At 46.3% G+C, this 21,437-nt stretch overlaps 1 protein-coding gene across 1 annotated transcript in view; it reads left to right on the top strand.

Moving 5' to 3' along the window:
• LOC137436834 (neurexin-1-beta-like) overlaps positions 1–21,437 on the top strand; it is a 513,626-nt gene that overhangs the window by 134,926 nt on the left and 357,263 nt on the right. The window contains exon 2 of the mRNA XM_068130988.2: positions 12,289–12,470. Coding sequence (XP_067987089.2) covers positions 12,289–12,470 — 182 coding nt within the window. The remainder of the gene's footprint in view (positions 1–12,288; positions 12,471–21,437) is intronic.

The raw sequence follows: 21,437 nt of genomic DNA, 5'->3' as shown, positions 1-21,437 counted from the left end.
TGTCATGATTAATTTTTGGAACGTGCTTATTTTTACCTTCGCCACCAAAGATCATGCAGATCATGATCATGAGATCAAGTTGTGCAGAGGTCACCCCTGTCTGTTTGTGAATACGATATCTCAAAAAGTTGTGGACGGATTCGGACGAAATTTGGCAGCCAGGTAGCGTATGTGACAAGGACGAAATGATTAGATTTTGGTGAATATCCGGATTCGAATCTGGCTGGTAGAATTTTTAAAGTGATTCTTCACCATTGGGAGATAGGGCCAAAAACAATATATAGTAGGATATCTCAAAAAGTTGTGGACGGATTTGGACGAAACTTGGTGGACCGGTTGGGTGTCTGACAAGGAAGAATCGATTCAATTTTGGTGAAGATCTCAATATGGATTCGGATCTGATAATTATTTATTTGATATGAGATTGATATGCGAATTTAATTGACATGAGAATTATTCGGATATGAGCTAAACACAACATTACCAAAAGTATGCGGACACCACTTCTAATTAGGAGATTCGGCTGTTTCAGCCACACCCATTGCTGACAGGTATATATATATATTGTTACGGATCCGGGGGACGGCACTCCCGTTAGCATGGGGGGGTTAATCCCCTTGTCCTGTTAAGCTGGCCGTCCGTCGGTCCTGGAAGTATGACATCACTTCCGGTAGGTGGTGAGTAGGGTTGTAAACCCAATCCGTCCTACTACCTAATTACCACCCCCGGCCGTAAGCGAGGAGATACTCCCACCCGGGCCGCTGCGTGAATGGATGCGCCGAGCGAAGCGAGCTGCGACTCGGGCCGTTAACAAGAGACTAAACCCGATTATAGCGGTTGGCCAAATCGTGCCACAGGTACTCAATTGGGAAAGGACTAAAGCGATCGGGGGAAGAAGAAACCAAAAGGGTAAGAAAGAACACAGGTTTATTTACTATCTACAAGAGGAAATGAAAGAAGGGAATATACAAGGAGAGGAAGAAGCAGATACACAGGGCAGCCTTAAAACAGTCTTATATTACCATACGCCCCGACAGAACAAACAGACTCACACGAATAGGGAATGGCAGGAAGGAATGGCTGGAAGGGGGAGAAGGTCCAAGCAGATGGCAGGGCAGGAAGGTCCGGGCAGATGGCACAGCGTCGAGGTCCGCTCCAGGTCGCGCTTCGGTCCACACTCCGGGCTTGAGGCGAAACCCGGCGGCAGCTGCACGTATCGGTTTCAGGCGGTCGGACAATGCAAATATCTTGCGGTATTGTCGTCATCAACGGAACCCACTCTCCTGCCTTACGATTCAGCTGTATCCTCTTCTGGTACCTCGTATCTCAGACCTTCGCACTCATCTCTCGAAGCAGTCCCCCCTCCCAGCTGCTTTTATTGGGCGTTCCTGTATCCAGCCGCCGGCTCCTAGGACACGCCTACCGGTCGGCTCACCTCGGCCCTGGTTGGCCGGCGAGGGCTCGCTGGGTCCACCTCTTGAGGAGACATTGACAGGCCACGCCTCGTTCCTGGCGCTCGAACCCACTCCTCCCCTTTTTCCTCCAGATTACCGCGTGCATAATGGCGGCTTGGGGCGAGTGCTAAGGCGGCTGCGACTGGCAGAGCTGCACGTATCGGTTTCACGAGGTGCGGTTGTACATGGACTAACTAGGGTGCGATCTTTAATATTAGCCAAATAATGGGGATATTTACAGGGGATTATTTATAAGGGAACATTTACCAAAATTTACAAAGTGAAGGTTCTAAAAACCGCAACTATATATATATATATATATATATATATATATATATATATATATATATATATATATATATACATATATATATATATATAATCAAGCACCCAGCTATGGAATCTCCATAGACAAACATTGACATTAGAATGGGCCGTACTGAAGAGCTCAGTGACTTTCAACGTGGCACCGTTATAGGAGGCCATCTTTCCAACAAGTCAGTTCGTGAAATTTCTGCCCTGCTAGAGCTGCCCCGGTCAACTGTAAGTGCTGTTATTGTGAAGTGCAAACGTCTGGGAGCAACAACAGCTCAGCCTAGAAGTGGTAGGCCACACAAGCTCACAGAACGGGACCGCCGAGTGCTGAAGCACATAGCGCGTAAAAATCGTCTGTCCTCGGTTGCATCACTCACTACCGAGTTCCAAACTGCCTCTGGAAGCAACATCAGCACAACAACTGTTTGTCGGGAGCTTCATGAAATGGGTTTTCATGGTCCAGCAGCCGCACACAAGCCTAAGATCACCATGCGCAATGCCAAGCGTTGGCTGGAGTTGTGTAAAGCTCGCCGCCATTGGACTCTGGAGCAGCGGAAATGCATTTTCTGGAGTGACGAATCACGCTTCATCATCTGGCAGTCCGACGGACAAATCTGGATTTGGCGCATGCCAGGAGAATGTGACCTGCCTGAATGCATAGTGCCAACTCTAAAGTTTTGTGGTGGAGGAATAATAGTCTAGGGCTGTTTTTCATGGTTTGAGCTTGGCCCCTTCGTTCCAGTGAAGGGAAATCTTAATGCTACAGCATACAATGACATTCTAGAGATCTAGACGATTGTGTGCTTCCAACTTTGTGGCAACATTTTGGGGAAGGCCCTTTCCTGTTTCAGCATGACAATGGCCCCATGCACAAAGTGAGGTCCATACAGAAATGGTTTGTTGAGATCAGTGTGGAAGAACCTGACTGGCCTGCACAGAGCTCTGACCTCAACACCATCGAACACCTTTGGGATGAATTTGAATGCCGACTGCGAGCCAGGCCGAATCGCCCAACATCAGTGCCCTACCTCACTAATGCTCTTGTGGCTGAATGGAGGAAAATCCCCACAGCAATGTTCCAACATCTAGTTCTAGTGGAAAGCCTTCCCAGAAGAGTGGAGGCTGTTATAGCAGCAAAGGAAGGGGGGTGGGTTTGGGGGGGGGGGGGGGACCAACTCTATATTAATGCCCATTATTTTGGAATGAGTTGTTCGATGTTCAGGTGTCCACATACTTTTGGTCATCTCGTGTATATTATCGCATATGAGAATGACTTAATTTTATAAGTGATTTTCACCAGTAAGTGATTGGGCTAAAACCAACTTATAGCAGGATATCTCAACAAGTTATGGACGAATCTGGACGAAACTTGGTGGACAACGTGTGTCGATTGTGTGACAAGGAATAATCGATTCAATTTTTGTGAAGGTACGGATCTGGCTAGTAGAAATTTTTAAAGTGATTCTTCACCATTGGGAGATAGGGCCAAAAACGATATACAGCAGGATATCTCAAAAAGTTGTGGACGGATGATTTTGATTAAATGTGATTCTGTATTTTGATTTTTTTGGTCTACTCTGGGATACAAAGCATAAACTGTTCACCTGGCGGAGGTGTGCTCTCTACTGAGTACCGTTCTAATTATTAGTGCACCACACAAATGGATACCTACAACTCATGCACCATCTCTTGACATATTTTGCAAGATAAGCTACTCTATGGACCTAGATTCATGAATACAAAAATAAAAGTAGCTAAAAGTCTTTATTTCTTCTCCTTTTTTTTGTATACAAGATCGACGCTCATGTAAGAGCTAACATTAATCACACAAAAAAAAACGGACACAAAACATACAATAAAGGGAGCGGGAGACAATATGGGGAGAAAGAGGGAAGCACACAAGTACGACAGCAGAGAACAGGGACATCGGGAGATCTATGGGAGTAAGAGGGCTTGGGGGCAGGAGGCATGGGAAGGGGGGGAGGGGGGGGGGGTGGGAGTGGACACTACGAGGACTTCCAAGAAAGAAGTCGGTATTTCAAAAAAGTGGATCTGGGGTGAATTAACGTTGGCTGGAGTGGTGTAAAGCCGAATCTCCTAAGGTTTTGGATGGGGGAAGATAAGAGATGGTGGTGAACAGCTGTTTTCAAGACATGGAGGGAGGAGTGGGATTGAAGAGAGTGAGTGAGTTTGTTCCAGGTGGGGGTAAAGAGGAATGAAAGAGTGAAGGTGAGCAGAGAGTCTTGATTTTGGCAATTTCACCAGGAGAGGGTTGCTGGTAGCTCTTATGTGACCTGTAGGAATATTTGGGTGACAGACCACAGATAGAGCTGGGGGAGCTAGGCCGGATAGGAGTCGGTAGAAGACAGAAAGACCACCAACCTGCCTGCGGTGAGTGAGTGAAAGGCCCTCACAATCGGCTTCATCACGGGAGATTCCCAAATTTCTGAAAGCTTTGGTTTCAACAGCGTGAAGCCGAGCTTGGTGTGAGGCAGGAGCACCAGCCCAGAGGGGAAAGCAGTATTCCAGTGAGCTACGGATGGAAGCCTTATATGTGGTGATGAGCTCAGGTGTGCCAAGGAAGGACTTAGTACGATGGAGGATGCCCAGTTGGCGACTGGCTTTGGAGGCCAGCTTGGAAATGTGGTTTTCCCAAGAAAGTTCATGGCAGATAATGAGACCCAAAAGCTTGAGTGACAGAACTTCCTGGAGAGGATTGTTGAGAAAGTAGATGGAAGGGTTGTCCAGTCAGTCTTTTCGGAGAGACATAGTAAGAATGTGAGATTTGTCAGGATTGAAAGACGTTTTCCACATGTTTCATCAGTCTGTGATTTTGTCCAGGTCTGCAGAGAGTGAGGAGGCTGCAGACTGCCGATCAGAGGGATGAGGAATGGAGCAGCAGAAAGTGGAGTCATCAGCAAAGAGATGGAGAGGATTTTCCAGAGAGTCGGACAGATCATTGATGAAGACCAGAAAAAGCACAGGCCCCAGAACACTGCCTTGGGGAACTCCAGCCAGAACAGGAAGGGGATATGAGAGAAACCCATTCAGGGCCACACGTTGACGACGACGAGAGAGGAAGTCCGCAAGCCATGCGTGGAGATTTCCCTGGATACCATAGGAGGAGAGTTTGGTGAGCAGAGCGGGGTGCCAGACCGTATCGAAGGCACGTGATATGTCGAGGGAGACAGCTCTAATTTCCTGTTTGGCATTGAGGACCTCCATCCATTATTGAGACAGCAGAAGCAGCATGTCCAGAGTAGAATGACCTGGTCTGAAACCAAATTGATGATCAGAGATCAAGCCATTGGAGAAGAGGAATGATTTGATATCCAAAGCAATGATGGATTCCATGACTTTGCTGGTAATTGGGAGCAGGCTGATTGGTCTGGAGTTGCAAGGATCTGTTTTTGCACGTTTTTTGTGTAAAGCGTTGATGTTGGTTGATTTTCAAACTGATGGCAGATGACCTTGAGCAGAAGAGAGGGTGAAGAGAATAGAGAGAAAATGTGAAAGAGCGGAAGAGCAAGATTTTAGGACCCGTGGGCTGATGCCGTCTGATGAGTCGAGTTAAATATGAGTTCATTAATTGGATGGGGAATCCTCTTGGAAAGCTGGATTATGTAAGCTGAGGAGTGGCAGACATGGTTAGTTGGTTATTTGGTTGTTTGAATGGAGACATAAAGTTGGCTATCCCAACTTAATTTAGCTTGTGTATGTGTAACATTTTAGAGTGTCTCTCAAAAAGAGTAGGCCATTGTTTGCCTGCTAAATTCCCTGCCTATAGATGAATGGAATATGTGTTAATTAAAAATGGAATGTGAAGTTCAGTTTTATTGTATTAACAAAAGACTACTACTTCACTACTACAAAGACAACTACAAAGTCAATTTCCCGACCCGGATTTCAGTCAACGGAGCATCTTCTCTTCTGGACTTGGTTATGACTAACTTCCCTGAAAATGTCTGCTGCTCTTCTTCTGCTCCAATCGGCTCTTCTGATCATGTGCTTGTTAAAGTGGACATCTCTCTGACCATTCTCAGAGAGCTCCTCAGCTTCGACGAGTCTGGCATTTCACTCAGGCCAACTGGCACGGTCTTCAAGCAGCCATCAATCATCTGGACTGGTCTCCCATCTCTACCGCCTCTGACATCAATTCTTCCTGGGAATTCTTCCAAAGTAAATTGCTCTCTCTCTCATGCACAGATTTATCCCATCTCGTCTTCAGTTGTCATACCCTTCCTCCCGTCCATGGTACACGGATTCTTATGGTGAGGCTATTGCCCAGAAACAACTTGCTTTCGTCTCCTGGAAAGCAAATCCAACGGAAGGAAATCTCATTTCCTTTCACAAAGCCCGAAACAAGTGTGTGTCCACCCTCAGGAGAGCCAGGAAACAATATCTCTCCGTTCTCAGGACCGAACTCTCTTATCTGTCTCCCTCTTCCAAATCCTGGTTGCCGTCTGGTCAAATCTGTTTCTGGTGTTTGTTCCCCCTCCATCCCCTCCCTCACCTCAAATGGCCACACGGCTGACTCCGCACATGAAAAAGCTGAATGCCTCAACTCTGTGTTTGCCTCTAAATCTTGTGTCCCAAACCCACCCCTCTCTGTACTCACCGTACCCAGTCGTACCCAGCTGCTCCTGGACTCTGTGTCCTTTCCTCCTGACAAGGTGGAAAAGTTTCTGTCAACCCTCGACTCGGATTCTGCAACTGGACCTGACGGCATCAGCCCAGGGGTCCTAAAATCCTGTTCTTCTGCTCTTTCACTCCCTCTCTCTGTTCTCTTCACCCTCTCTTTTGCTCAAGGTCATCTTCCATCTGCTTGGAAATCTGCCAACATCACCGCTTTGCACAAAAAAGGTGCAAAAACAGATCCCAGCAACTACAGACCAATCAGCCTTCTCCCAATATTATCAGCAAAGTCGTGGAATCCATCATTGCTTCAGATATGAAATCTTTCCTCTTCTCCAATGGCTTGATCTCTGATCATCAATTTGGTTTCAGACCTGGACACTCTACTCTGGACATGCTGCTTCTGCTTTCTCAACAATGGATGGAGGTCCTCAATGCCAAACAGGAAATTAGAGCAGTCTCCCTTGACATATCACGTGCCTTCGATATGGTCTGGCACCCCGCTCTGCTCACCAAACTCTCCTCTTTTGGTATCCATGGAAATCTCCACGCATGGCTGGCGGACTTCCTCTCTAGTCGTAGTCAACGTGTGGCCCTGAATGTGTTTCTCTCATCTCCTCTTCCTGTTCAGGCTGGAGTTCCACAAGGCAGTGTTCTGGGCCCTGTGCTTTTTCTGGTCTTCATCAATGATCTCTCTGACTCTCTTGAAAATCCTCTGTATCTCTTTGCTGATGACTCTACTCTCTGCCGCTCCATTCTTCATCCCTCAGATCGGCAGCCTGCAGCCTCCTCACTCTCTGCAGACCTGGACAAAATCACAGACTGGGCAAACAAGTGGAACATGTCTTTCAATCCTGACAAATCTCACACTCTTACGATGTCTCTCCGAAAAGACCGACTGGACAACCCTCCCATCCACTTTCTGAATAATCCTCTCCAAGAAGTTCTGTCACTCAAGCTTTTGGGTCTCACTATCTGCCATGATCTTTCCTGGGAAAACCACATTTCAAATCTGGCCTCCAAAGCCAGTCGCCGACTGGGCATCCTCCGTCGTGCGAAGTACTTCCTTGGCACACCTGAGCTCCTCACCACATACAAGGCTTTCATCCACAGCTCAATGGAATACTGCTCTCCTCTCTGGGCTGGTGCTCCTGCCTCACACCTAGCTCGTCTTCACGCTGTTGAAACCAAAGCATTCAGAATCATTGGAATCTCCCACGATGAAGCTAACTCCAAGGGCCTCTCACTCACTCACCGCAGGCAGGTTGGTGGTCTTTCCGTCTTCTACCGACTCCTCTCTGGCCTTGCCCCCCCAGCTCTCTCTGGGCTCTGTCCCGCAAATATTCCTACAGGTCGCACAAGATCTGCCTGCAACCCTCTTATGGTCAAACTGCCAAAATCAAGACTCTCTGCTCACCTTCACTCCTTCATTCCTCTTTTCTGCCGCCTCTGGAACAAACTCCCTCACTCTTTTCAATCCCACTCCACCCTCCAGGTCTTGAAAACAGCTGTTCACCACCATCTCTTATCTTCCCCCATCAAAAACCTTGATCTTTTCTACCCCTGCTAATTTCACCCCAATTCCACTTTTTTGAAATACCAACTTCTGTCCTGGAAGTCCTTGGTGTCCTTGTGTTTTATACTTCTCCCTCCTCCCCCCCCCCCCTTCCCTCACCTCCTCCCCCCAAGCCCTCTCCCTTCCACACATCTCCCTGCTCTCAAATGTTGTGTTTGTGTGCTTCCTCTTCTCTCCCCACCTTGTCTTCCACTCCCTCTTTTTATATATTTTGTTTGTCTGGTTGATTTGTTTGTGAAGTAAATGTTCGCTCTTCCACAAGCCTCGATTCAGTGTAAAAAAAACAAACAAAAAACAAAACAAAAAAAAACAAAAACAAAAGCTAAATTATGACTGGGATTACGGACAGTAAAATTACAGTTCAGTACTTCGTGTAACCCCCACGAGCATTCAGGAGAGCACGTACACGTCGAGGCATGCTGTTCACGAGATTTGCCAAGGTTTGGACAGGAATCGCTTGCCATGCAGTGACAATAGTCTGCTGCAATTCACGCACAGAGGTCGGCTGCTGGTCCATGTTGTCGATTTGACGCGGTAATTCTGCCCGCAAGTTCTCTGTCGGATTCATATCCGGGGACATGGCAGGCCACTCCATATGCTCTACACCACGGTCAGCAAGAAAGTGTTGGATCATGCGAGCACGATGAGGCCATGCATTATCATCTTGGAAGACAAAGTTTCCTCGATAGGCTGCATGAGCAAATGGAAGCAATGTTTCTTCCAGAATGACCCTGTACTTGAACTGGTTCAGGTTTCCATTCAGAACAACCAGGTCAGTTGTGCCCCTGCATGAAAAGCAGCCCAAACGGTCACCCCACCACCTCCAGCTTGGACTCTTGGCACTATACAATCTTCGTTGTGGGCTTCATGCACTTGTCTGCGCACTCGGATGCGGACATATTGACGATAGACCAGAAAACTAGACTTGTCACTGAAGGAACGTGATTCCAGTGTCCTGGCTGCCATTGACGGTGCTCTCTGGCGCACTGCAATCGGCGCTGGCTGTGTTGTCTGGTCAGGCGTGGCTTTCTCAGGGGACGTCTGGCACGATAGCCTGCTTGAACCAGTCGCTGGTTGACTCGCCTTCTGGATACAGGCACATTTGTCAGTTGCTGCCACTCAGCCCTAAGCAGATTAGCTGACTTGGTGCGGCCATTGCAGACTAACAGGTGCAGCTGGCGATCACCTCTCCTTGGGGTTCTGCGTGGACGTCCTGGCCTCGGTATTGGAGTAGGGACACCCCACTGAGCATTTCGTTTCAGGATCTTTGACACCTGACCTTGAGTGATGCCATACTGCCAAGCAATAGCATGCTGTTTCATGCCAGAATTTCGTAAAGCCACCACTCCATGACAAACAGCATTGTCATGTTGACGGACCATCTCCAGAGGAAGCCGCAATAACTTTTGTAGACGTGCAGCAGTTGTTTTCCACTAATACAGAACGCAACAACCCTTATATACCCGATTGTGAAGGCAATCGTCAAATGTACCTGTCCTTACATTTTGTCACGCCACCTGTGATATAAGCCTGTTATTGACTTCTTGCTGCGAAAGACAATCAGTGACATGGTTCTTTCAACAAAGACATCACCGAAGGGTAAAAGAAACTCACCAGATTGATATACTGAGTTCAGAAATTAAACCCAAGTCAAGAAAAAAAAAAAATTCCATATTAAATGCCAAGTCTGTATATATATATATATATATATATATATATATATATACTGTATATATATATATATATATATATATACACTGTTGGCCATAAAGATGGAATATTTTTTTTTCAACAAATTTTCATCGCATCATTATTTCAATCTAAATTACCATTGGCATTTATGGTGCATATAACCACTTTTCTTTATTATTCTGTCTCTTACGCACATTTGACAGTGATTTTTATTAATTATCAGTCCTAATCGGTTGGTGTCTTGAGCGTAAAACGACAATGACGACAATAGACAGTAAATTAAGGATCATGACACATTTCTTTTTAATCTCTGTCAGTTTTCCAGATAACATTTTTTGGGGTGATTTCATGGATCAATTTGCATCACAGTGGAGATGTGATGTGACATCATCACATCATCACATCATCACATCATATCACATCACATACATATACATACACATGCGGTGTTTAAAACGAGATGTGACAAACAAGATGCAATAGTGCAAGATACCAACAAAATATGAAGTTTTACAAATAACATATTCCGTTCTTTGGTGTGTCTTAGATTCTAAAAATGCAAAAGTTTAAGTCTGAGACACATCAACGGCCCTGGTATCAATGAGACCTTGTGTGGCTATCCACCGGGTTTCCTGATTAGTCAATTACCATCCACTTGCAGTCTTCCACCATTCCGCTAAATTTGTTTCATAACTAATTTTATTCTTAAACAAACTATTTTCCATCCAGAAGTTTTTGGATGCTTCATCGTTGGTAATGCAGTGCCATCGTCCAAGCTGAAACACAATCGCCATGTGTACATTAACCAAAACTAATTTTAATATTATAATGGGAAAATAATCGCCTTATTTCAGGGTGAATATCACATGCACATAATAATTGAACAAAAATGCAAATTTTCATTTTCAAAGCATCCTTGGTTTGTTTGCAGCACTGATTTATATGTGCCAGGGCCCTATCAAGTGCTGGACAGCGTAACCACATTTCTCAACCATATTGCTTGATGGTATTGGAGCCTGGTGTTGGCTTAGCGGTTAGGGTGCACGGCTTGGGATCCGAGGATCCTGGGTTCCAATCCCGGTCGATCGCTGAATTAACACCAGGGGGGTTGACTCAACCTGTCATCCTTCCGAGGTCAGCAAATTGAGTACCAGCTAGTAATTCCCTGTGTGTTGCAAGAGGCGACTAACAGTGCTGGCGGCAGGAAGGGCATCCGGCCGTAAAACATTGCTTCAAAAAGGGGACCACGGTGCCCGAAAAAGGCCAACCCCTGCTTTGCGGGGGAACATGGCCTCTAAAGATGGTTCTATTGCTTGATGGTGTTGGCTTTGTTAGCTTAGTTACTCCCGCTGGGGAGTAATGCATTCGATCGTGTCTGTCCGTGTGTGTGTGTGTGTGTGTGTGTGTGTGTTAGTGTGTTTGTGAACAAGATATCTGGAAAAGTTCTGAACGGATTTGGATGAAAGTTGGTGGGATGATTGCACTTGGGATAAGGAAGAATTGATTAGTTTTTGGTGAAGCTCAGAACATTATTCCGGATCCAGGAATTTTTTGAAGGATTGTTTACCATTGGAAGATAGGGCTCATTTTTTCAATCATTATCTTCTATATATTCTATATTTATCATTGATATGAAAATAGTTTTCATATTTGTTGTAAATGTAGTTTAAACTAGTGGTTATGTGTTAGAGCGGTGTATTTTTTTAGCAGCGTCGTCTTCAATGTTCATTTTTTTTTCTAATAAAAACATATTCTGTCATTTTAAAACCACCAAAGTGTGTATTAGGTTTCCACGTTTCATAAAATGTATCGTTTGATACGTGTAATGGTTTAAAAGTGTTTTTTTTTTTTTTTTTTTTTTACCTCAGAAGAGATATCAACATTTACCTCAGCGAATGTAAATCGCGGTGTCAGTATTTGATGAACTTATAAAGACTTAGGTGACTTATAAGTGTGACCAGCATGTGCACGGGATTCTTCCCAGAAGAATGAGGGGTCGCATGAGCTTGTACGACTTAAAATGAGCGAGTTTTGTTTTCACGTTTGGGCCAGTTTTACATGTTGTATTCCTAAGGAATGAAACGTAAGTTTTTTCTGGCTTACAATTTTATTTGAAGTCACACGTGCCTAAAAATACACTCACTTATATAGAATTGAGTGCTGAATCCGAAAATGTAAGTGAAATTGTCTTGTTTTTTTAAACATTATCTTCTATATATATATTATATATATATATATATGGATGGATAGATCGATAGATAGATATATATAGATATATATATGTATATATATATATATATATATATATCTGTGCTGTGTCTGTCTTGTGTTGTCACTGAACTACTCCCTCAAACTTTTGTGAAATCGTACTATTCCAGCTTGACCCACGGCGGGAGTATGCGCTCTACTGAGTGGCGTTCTAGTTTAAGCTGTGTTGTCCAACCTTTAATGTTTCAGCTGTGCTTTGGTACATTGCAATGTTGCCACCAACAAGACAGCATATATGTGTATGTGCGTGCACGCCTATTTATTTATGGTGACCGGTGAATTCGACAGGAGCGGATCTCAGTCACCCACCCGCTCACTTTTGTCGCTCCGTTACCACCTCAACCCCAGGTGGACCGAGCGTGCTGTTTTTGGAGCCAGGTGGCCTGCTGTTGTACACGTGGCCGGTGCATGGAAGACCGAGCACTCGTGCCGATCGCCTGACCGTGTGGTTTGCTACTCTGGTGTCGAACGCAGTGATGGTACGCATCGATTCCGCTCCTTCCTTAGGAGATTTCCTAGAACTACGCCTGGTAAGCCAATGCTTTTCTCTCCACATTTGAACCCTTATTTGTGACAAAAGAAGCTTCTTCTCCAATTTCTGGTAACAATATATTTCGAGCGCTTGAGCATAACTCCCTGTGTGGTTTTATTTATCAGGCTCATCTTTGACTTGCGCATTCTTTTTAATATTGTCTGTATTTTAGGATTCAGCTCCACATGGTTGTCTGATGCAAATGGAATGAAAATGGTAACACTTAATAATTTGAAGTGTATTGTAAAATCTTGCATATTAAACACTTATTTGTTTCATTTGCCTACTTGGTTTAGATCAACATATTGTGACACAATGCAATGTATGTGGATATTAATACAAGTAGTCAGGTGGCTTTTGGGAAATACCGCTACAGGCTGGACAAAAGCACCAAACGTTCCACAATTTTTTTTTTATGGTACTACGATTAATTTCAGAAGGATAGCCATGAAAGATGGAAAAGGATTTCCAGAAAATTATACTGCCCTTAATAATATGATCTATCTATCTATCTATAATTCCAGTAATCTCTGTGTGTATGTATGTATGTATGTCTGTATGTCTGTGACCGCTGTTTCTCGACAACCACGGGTCCGATATACTTTAAACTTGCCAGGTATATTGCTGGGGACCCGAGGATGTGCCTTTTCAAGGTTTCATATTAATCGGACAAGTAGTTACCGAGCTATGTCCAAAAAACGATTCAAACCAATCAGAGAGCAGCGAGCTATCACGTGTGCCGAACGTGCCGGACAGACTCTGCCTCGGACGGCACATTTGAGAGCGTATTCATTTATTTCACGTTGGCAAACTATGTTGGCGTTAAACTATGTTTTAAAACTAATTAAAACTAATTTGCGATTCTTTCGCTGTCCTGCGCGTTTGTGCACGCTATGGCGATTTCTTTACCAAACTCCGCAAGCCGTTCGCTTTGGACCAAACCATTTCATGTAAATAGAGGGGGGGGATTGTCACCGTACTCGCAAGCCGTTCGCTTTGGACCAAACCATTTCATGTAAATAGAGGGGGGGGGGGGGGGGGGATATAATTTTAGATATACAGTATTATATAGTACGGGCATGCCCTAGTATATATAAAAACACAGTTTGTGTGTGTGTGTGTGTGTGTGTGTGTGTGTGTGTGTGTGTGTGTGTGTGTGTGTGTGTGTGTGTGATGTTACCGATAGACTCCTAAACGGAGAGGCTCACGTACTTGATATTTGGCACAGACATGGCCATTGAGCCTGGTAAGAACATGGCCGACCTAAAAATTGATTTCATAATATTTTTAAACCATATTTTTACCTCAGCGCATTTCAGCGAGGAATATTATGCACGGAATCTGACCGGTCGCAGAGCAGCGCGCTGATTCGCTCAGAGCGATCACGTGATGTTCCTTGCCGCCATTAACTCAGTTACGCGTTCGCACGTATTTCAGAGCGAAAAGCAATTGCCTTTTTTCACATTTCAGCGAGGAACATTGCCATTCACACCACATAGGTTTTTTTCCCTTTCATCTTTAGATCCATATTTTTTGCCATAACGTAGCGCATTATGGCTCTCTCGAGCTCGAGTTAGCCAATCACCTGGGAGCATGAGGCCACGTTGGCCACGCCCACGACAGGACGCAGAGTTGCAATCGATCGCTCAGAGCGATCACGTGATGTTCCATCCCGTCACACGTCACACGTTTTCACGTAATTCAGGGCGAAAAGCTATTGCGTTTTTTCACCTTTATGCGATCGTGTTTCTGTGTCGATTTTGTGCGATATGAATTAAATTTTAATTCATATTTCGTGTTTACGAATTCGAATACGAAGGATTTCCCCTTTCCCCTTTCGATTTCGAATACGAATCGAATACGAGCTTGAGTCGAGAGGGCGAATGTACGGGTTGGGAATGTACGGGTCTCCCTTCCCCCGCCCGGCAACGCCGGTCCTGGAGGGCGTGGGTCACAGGATCGGTGAGTCTCCAAAATCCGCTTCGTGCTCTTGCGAAGATGCAGCACGATGTCGCGATTGTTGTGCTGCTCTCCGACCATGAGAACTGCAACGTCATTGTTGACTGGCCCTCCCCTTCCCTCCCCCTTCCCCCTCCCCTGTCCATCCTCCCCTCCCTTCCCCCTCCCCCTCCCCTCCGCCTCCCTTTCCCCCTCCCCCTCCCCCTCCCCCTCCCCCTCCCCCTCCCCCTCCCCCTCCCCCTCCCCCCCCTCCCCCTCCCCCTCCCCCCTCCCCCTCCCCCTCCCCCCTCCCCCTCCCCCTCCCCCTCCCCCTCCCCCTCCCTCTCCCATCCCTCCCACCCCCTCCTATCCCTCCCACCCCTCCCCTCCCATCCCTCCACCCCCTCCCCCTCCCATCCCTCACCCCCCTCCCACCCCCTCACCCTCCCATCCCTCACCATCCTCCCTCCCCCCTCCCCTCCCACCTCCTCCCACTCCCATCCCTCCCCCCTCCTACCCCCCTCACCCTCCCATCCCTCACCCTCCCTCCTCCCCCATCCCCTCCCCCCTCCCCCTCCCATCCCTCCCACCCCTCCCCCTCCCATCCCTCCCACCCCTCCCCCTCCCATCCCTCACCCTCCCCCCTCCCCATCCCCCCTCTTCTCCCCTCTCCCCCTCCCCCTCCCCCTCTTCTCCACCTCTCCCCCTCCCCCTCTTCTCCCCTCCCCCTCCTCTTCTCCCCTCCCCCCCGTTCCCCTCCCCTCCCCTACCCCCTCCCCCTCCCCCGTCCGGAAATGCCGGGTACTTCTGCTAGTCTACTATAAATGGACGAGGTGTGTGTGTGTGTGTGTGTGTGTGTGTGTGTGTGTGTGTGTGTGTGTGTGTGTGTGTGTGTGTGTGTGTGTGTGTGTGTGTCAGAGTGTGTGTGTCAGAGTGTGTGTGTCAGAGTGTGTGTGTCAGAGTGTGTGTGTCAGAGTGTGTGTGTCAGAGTGTGTGTGTCAGAGTGTGTGTGTCAGAGTGTGTGTGTCAGAGTGTGTGTGTCAGAGTGTGTGTGTCAGAGTGTCAGTGTCAGTGTCAGTGTGAGTGTCAGTGTCACTATCAGTGTGAGTGTGAGTGTCGGTGTGAGTGTCGGTGTCGGTGTCGGTGTGGGTGTCGGTGTCGGTGTGGGTGTCGGTGTGGGTGTCGGTGTGAGTGTCATACTTTTTGACGTCTATTAATTAATTACATTCTGTTCAAATGTACCTTTTAACCCTTTAGACTGCTGAGACCCCTTGGACCTTGGAAGACCCTTAAACACTTGTGACCCAAAAGACCCCAGATCACCCAAAAGTCCCCAGGGACCCAAAACGTCCCCAAAGACCCAAGAGTCCCAGAGGACCGAAAAGACCCAGATGACCCAAAGTTCCTGAGGACTGAAAAGACCCAGATGACCCAAAGTCCCCAAAGACCCAGATGACCCAAAAGTCCCCTCGGACCAAAAAGACGCAGATGACCCAAAAGTCCCCAAAGACCAAAAAGACCCAGATGACTCAAAAGTCCACAAACACACAACAGTACTGAAAGACCCAAAAGTCCCTGAAGATCCAAAAGGACCCAAAAGATCCAGATGACCAAAAATCCAGATGAATCAAAAGTCCCCAAGTACCCCAAAAACCCAGATCCCTGAGGACTAAAAAGACCCAGATGACCAAAAAGACCCAGATGACCAAAAAGACCCAGATGACCCCAATGACCCAAAAGTCCCCAATGACCCAAAAGTCCCCAATGACCCAAAAGACCCAGATGACCCAAAATAACCTGAGGACCCAGAAGATCCCAAAGATACAGAAGACCCCTAAGACCCAAAAGTCCCCAAAGACTCAAAGGACCAGGAACCCCCAAAAGTCCCCAAGGACTCAAAAGACCCAGAAAACCCCAAGGACTCAAAGGACCCCAAATACCCAGAAGACCCAAAAGACCCCAAGGACTCAAAATACTCAAAGGACCCCAAATACCCAGAAGACCCAAAAGTCCTCAAGGACTCAAAAGACCCAAAGGACCTGTGATAAAATATGAAGAAGAGGATTCGAATGGACTAGCCTTGAGAAGGGAATATAACGGGTTGTAGGACAAAGGAGTTCTTGGTTTCGTATCTGTCTTTTGTGAGCGGACGCTCGAGAAAGGTATGACAGGGAATGATTATCTGCTTGCTTATGGACAATGAAATGCTCGTATAATCTTTGCTGTAGTTCTGATATTATTCCTTGTTCTGTGCGTATAGGGTATGTGGAGATAGATTTCAATAAAGCCTCATATCTGGGAAACGAGGTGTCGACTTTTTTTTTTTTGTATACAAGATCGAGGCTCGTGAAAGAGCTAACATCAATCACAAAAAAGACAAACGACACACAAAACATACAATAAAGGGAGCAGGGGATACGATGGGGAGAGAGAGGGAAGCACACAAGTACAACCGCAGAGAACAGGGACAACGGAAGATCCGTGGGAGGGAGAGGGCTTGGGGGGAGGAGGCATGGGAAGGCAGGGGAGGGAGGTGGGAAAGGTTTAAAATACATGGACACTGTTAGAACTTCTAGGAAAGAAAGAAGTCGATATTTCCCCCCCCCCCCAAAAAAGTGGATCTGGGGTGAATTAACGGGGGTAGAAGAGATCAAGGTTTTGGATGGGGGAAGACAAGAGATGGTGGTGAACAGCTGTTTTTAAAGACCTGGAGGGAGGAGTGGGATTGAAGAGAGTGAGGGAGTTTGTTCCAGAGGCGGGAGTAAAGAGGAATGAAGGAGTAAAGGTGAGTAGAGAGTCCTGATTTTGGCAATTTCACCAGAAGAGGGTTACTGGCAGATCTTGTGCGACCTGCAGGAATATTAGGGGGACAGAGCACAGATAGAGCTGGGGGAGCTAGGCCAGATCGGAGTCGGTAGAAGACAGAACGACCACCTACCTGCCTGCGGTGAGTGATTGAAAGGCCCTCGGTGTTAGCTTCATCGCGGGAGATTCCAATGATTCTGAACGCTTTGGTTTCAACAGCGTGAAGACGAGCTAGGTGTGAGGCAGGAGCACCGGCCCAGAGGGGAGAACAGTATTCCATTGAGCTGCGGATGAAAGCCTTGTATGTGGTGAGGAGCTCAGGTGTGCCAAGGAAGGACTTCACACGACGGAGGATGCCCAGTCGGCGACTGGCTTTGGAGCCCAGATTGGAAATGTGGTTTTCCCAGGAAAGATCATGGCAGATAGTGAAACCCAAAAGCTTGAGTGACAGAACTTCTTGGAGAGGATTGTTACATCTTGGAGATCTTCTTGGAGAGGTGACTTGATTTCATAACAGGACCCCAAATACCCAAAAGACCCCAAAGTCCCCAATAACTCAAAAGACCCAAGAGACCCCAAATATCCAAAAGACCCAGAATACCCAAATGTCCCGAATATCCAAAATTCCTCACCCCCCCCCTCACCCCATCCCCCAGCAGGTATGCTACAAGGAGGTGAAGACGAATGAAACTTTGGTTCAACTTAGGCTTCAGTCACACTGGATCGTACGATTTCTGGATCGTGCGATTGATAGCAATCTGGCCGAGGTACGACCAATCGTCAATGTTTGCTACGCTCTCCATTTGCGATCGCAAACAGCGATTGGTCTTAGGGGTCATCGTACGATTGGTGGTACGTGTGGTTGTGCGATCACCAACGATTGGAGAAGATCGATCGCAAGATCAATCGTAGGTAATCGTGCGAATAGTGGTGGCGATCAGCGACCAATCGTACGGTCAATCGTGGTGACTTGCGACCGCTCGGACAATCAATCGTGGCGACCTGCGAACACTCGCACTACCGATCGTGAGGTTGAACGACAGGTGGCACCACCAATCGTCAGGTGGCAGGACCAGCAGCACGACCAATCGTGCGACTACTTGACCCACGATCATGCACGACTGGTGGTGCGTCCATGCGCGACTGGTGGTACGACCATGTAAGACCTGTCTGCAACCTCTTACGATTTGGAATCGCAGGTCAGAAGTTTTGAACATGACCATCGACCTTGCTGCGACTGATTTTGCTCTGGCGGTCACCCACGACCTCTGCGACCAGTCGCGCGCTCTTTCTACGATTTGCCCGTGATTCACAAAATTTTCGGTCGCAGCTAGGTCGTAACCTGGTCGCAGGCCCGGTGTGACTGGGGCTTTACCAACGGGCCCACTAGTGGTTTATTAATGACTCATAAGAAGCCCATCAAAAATGATGGCTTGGAACAGTTTTTTCGACGGTACAGCTTCATGAGCGTGGCAAAGTCTGAAGCCTTGGCCTTAGTGTCAGGTGTGCTTATATCTTCTTCGTTTATTAGACATCATACATATGTAAATGAACACTCGTTTTACTTTGCGTGCGTTGCACATCACGTGCAGCGAATTTCACCTCATTGTGCCATGTATTTATTGTGATAAAAAAAACCCCCCACTGCTGTACACCGCTCTTGAGGCTTGGTTTGCAAGACACCGTCTACAATTCCAATAGAAGAGACATAATTACTCTTTTATGGAAAATGTTTTTCGAGTTTGTTTTATCCTCAAAAATAGAATGTAGTGAACACACATTCGTGTTAAAAGATTGACCTTTAAAACCTACCTAAGACGACAAGAGATATTGTCCACCATTGTCCCCTTATTTACAGCCATCATATATGAAGCATTATACTCTGTCTGTTTTATTTAAAGTGAATAAATGTACAGGTGACATCTATATCAGTTTAATTATATGCCTTTTTGACTGTTTGGTGTTGATTTTTTTTTCAAGAACTGTTGTTGTACTCGTATGTCATATAAAAAGACCATGTAAAAAGGGTCATGAAAACATACCTACTGAGGACACGTCATATCTGTGGGTAATTTAGACATGTTATGATTAGATATGACATGTCCACTGAGGACATGTCATATCCCATGTTTATTTTCTGTAGCCCCTACTGAGGTCTCATTGTACTATTTCTGGATGGCTACCCTTCTGAAATTGATCTTTATGACATGAGGAACATTCATGGAAAATTTGGTACTTTTGTCCACCCGCTAACGGGATTTCCTAAATATTTCATTAAGCTGCCTTGCTAAAGAGAGTAATACAAGATTAGCTGATGGAAAAAAGACGAGTACAGTGCTGTATTTCTTGTATAAAACCATTTTTTAAACTGCACACTTTGAAAGTGTGTACAATGAAATCATCTTAGGGATTAACTGTCTTCATTTTAATGATGAGTGTACCTTGCATACATACGATGACATGATTGTCATTTGGTTGCAGCAAATTTCTTATTGTTGTTAAATGTGATCAAAAGCGGTGCCTTTCCATTGTACTGGCAACCAAGGTTTACTAATGGATGCCAGAGTAGGTGCAGTGGCAGGAATTACAACCATGCTGAATCACAACAACAACCTCATGGAGAAGAGGGAGGGGCAAACCCCTTGGAAGCTATGGCATTTAAATGGTTTTGAGTGTAAGATCAAGGTAAACTATAACGGTACTCGGTGGAGAGCACGCCTCATCCCTCCGCTAAGTTGAACAGTTTACGTTTTGTATCCTACTACTGAAAGGCCAGATCTTGATTTGGATCTGAACCAAAATGGAATTGACTTTTTAATATATTTTTTCTATACTCGGTCAAGGCTCATGTAAAGAGTTAACACATATAACATATAATGAAGGGAGCGGAGGACAAGAGGGGGCGAGAGAGGGAAGCACAACTGTAAGGAACAGGACATCAAGAGATCTGTGGAAGGGAGAGGGCTGGGGGTTGGAGGGAGTTGTACACAAGCTGCGGATGAAAGCTTTGTATGTGGTGAGGAACTCAGTAGTGCCAAGAAAGGACTTCGCATGACGGAGGATGCCCAGTTGGCGACTGGCTTTGGAGGCCAACTTGGAAATGTGGTTTTCCCAGGAAAGAACATGGCAGTTGGCAGATAGTGAGACCCAAAAGCTTCAGTGACAGAACTTCTTCGAGAGAATTGTTGCGAAAGTAGCTGGGAGGGTTGACCAGACAGTCTTTTCGGAGAGAGACAGAGTGAGATTGTGAGATTTGTCAGGATTGAAAGACATGTTCCACTTGTTTGACCAGTTTGTGATTTTGTCCATGTCCGCAGAGAGTGAAGAGGCTGCTGCCTGCCGATCTGAGGATTGAGATCTGAAGCAGCAGAGAGTGTAGTCGTCAGCAAAAAGGTAGGGAGGATTTTCCAGAGAGTCAGAGAGATCATTAATGAAGATCAGAAAAAGCACAGGGCCCAGAACACTGCCAGTTGCAGAATCAGAGTCGAGGTTTGACAGCCACTTCTCCAACTTGTCAGGAGAGAAGGACACAGAGTCCAGGAGCAGTTGGGTACGAATGGGTGAAGTCGGTACAGAGAGTGATGGGTTTGGGACACAAGATTTTGAGGCAAACAAAGAGTTGAGGCATTCAGCTTTTTCACGTGCCGTGTCAGCTTTGTAACCATTTGAGTTAATGGAGCAGATGGAGGGGGAACAAACACCAGGAACAAATTTGACCAGACACCACCAGAATTCGGAGGAGGGAGACAGGTTTGAAAATTCAGTCTTGAGAGTAGAGTGATATTGTTTCCTTGCTCTCCTGAGAGTAGACACATACCTGTCCTGAGCTTTGTGGAAGGAACTGAAATTGCCTTCAGTTGGATTTGCCTTCCAGGAGGTGAAGTCAAGTTGTTTCAGGGCAACTGCCTCACCACAAGATTCAGTGTATCCTGGGCAGGATGAAGGGTAAGACAACTGAAGACGAGATGGGATAAATCTGTGCATGAGAGAGAGCAAATTTATTTGGAAAAATTCCTAGGATGAGTTGATGTCAGTGACAGTCGTGGTGGGATTTTGTTGTTTGATAGCAGCTTGAACACCGTGCCAGTTCGCCTGAGTGAAATTCCAGACTCGTCGGAGCTGAGGAGGCTCTCTTAGAATGTCCAGAGAGATGTCCACTTTAATAAGCATGTGATCATTTGAAACCAATTGGAGAAGAAGAACAGCAGACATTTGCATGGGA

The sequence above is a fragment of the Myxine glutinosa genome, chromosome 11 (assembly GCF_964187855.1).
Source record: "Myxine glutinosa chromosome 11, kmMyxGlut1.1, whole genome shotgun sequence".
Classification (NCBI taxonomy): Eukaryota; Metazoa; Chordata; class Myxini; order Myxiniformes; family Myxinidae; genus Myxine; species Myxine glutinosa.
Note: the sequence above shows the minus strand (reverse complement) of the source record. Positions and strands in the feature narration are given on the sequence as shown.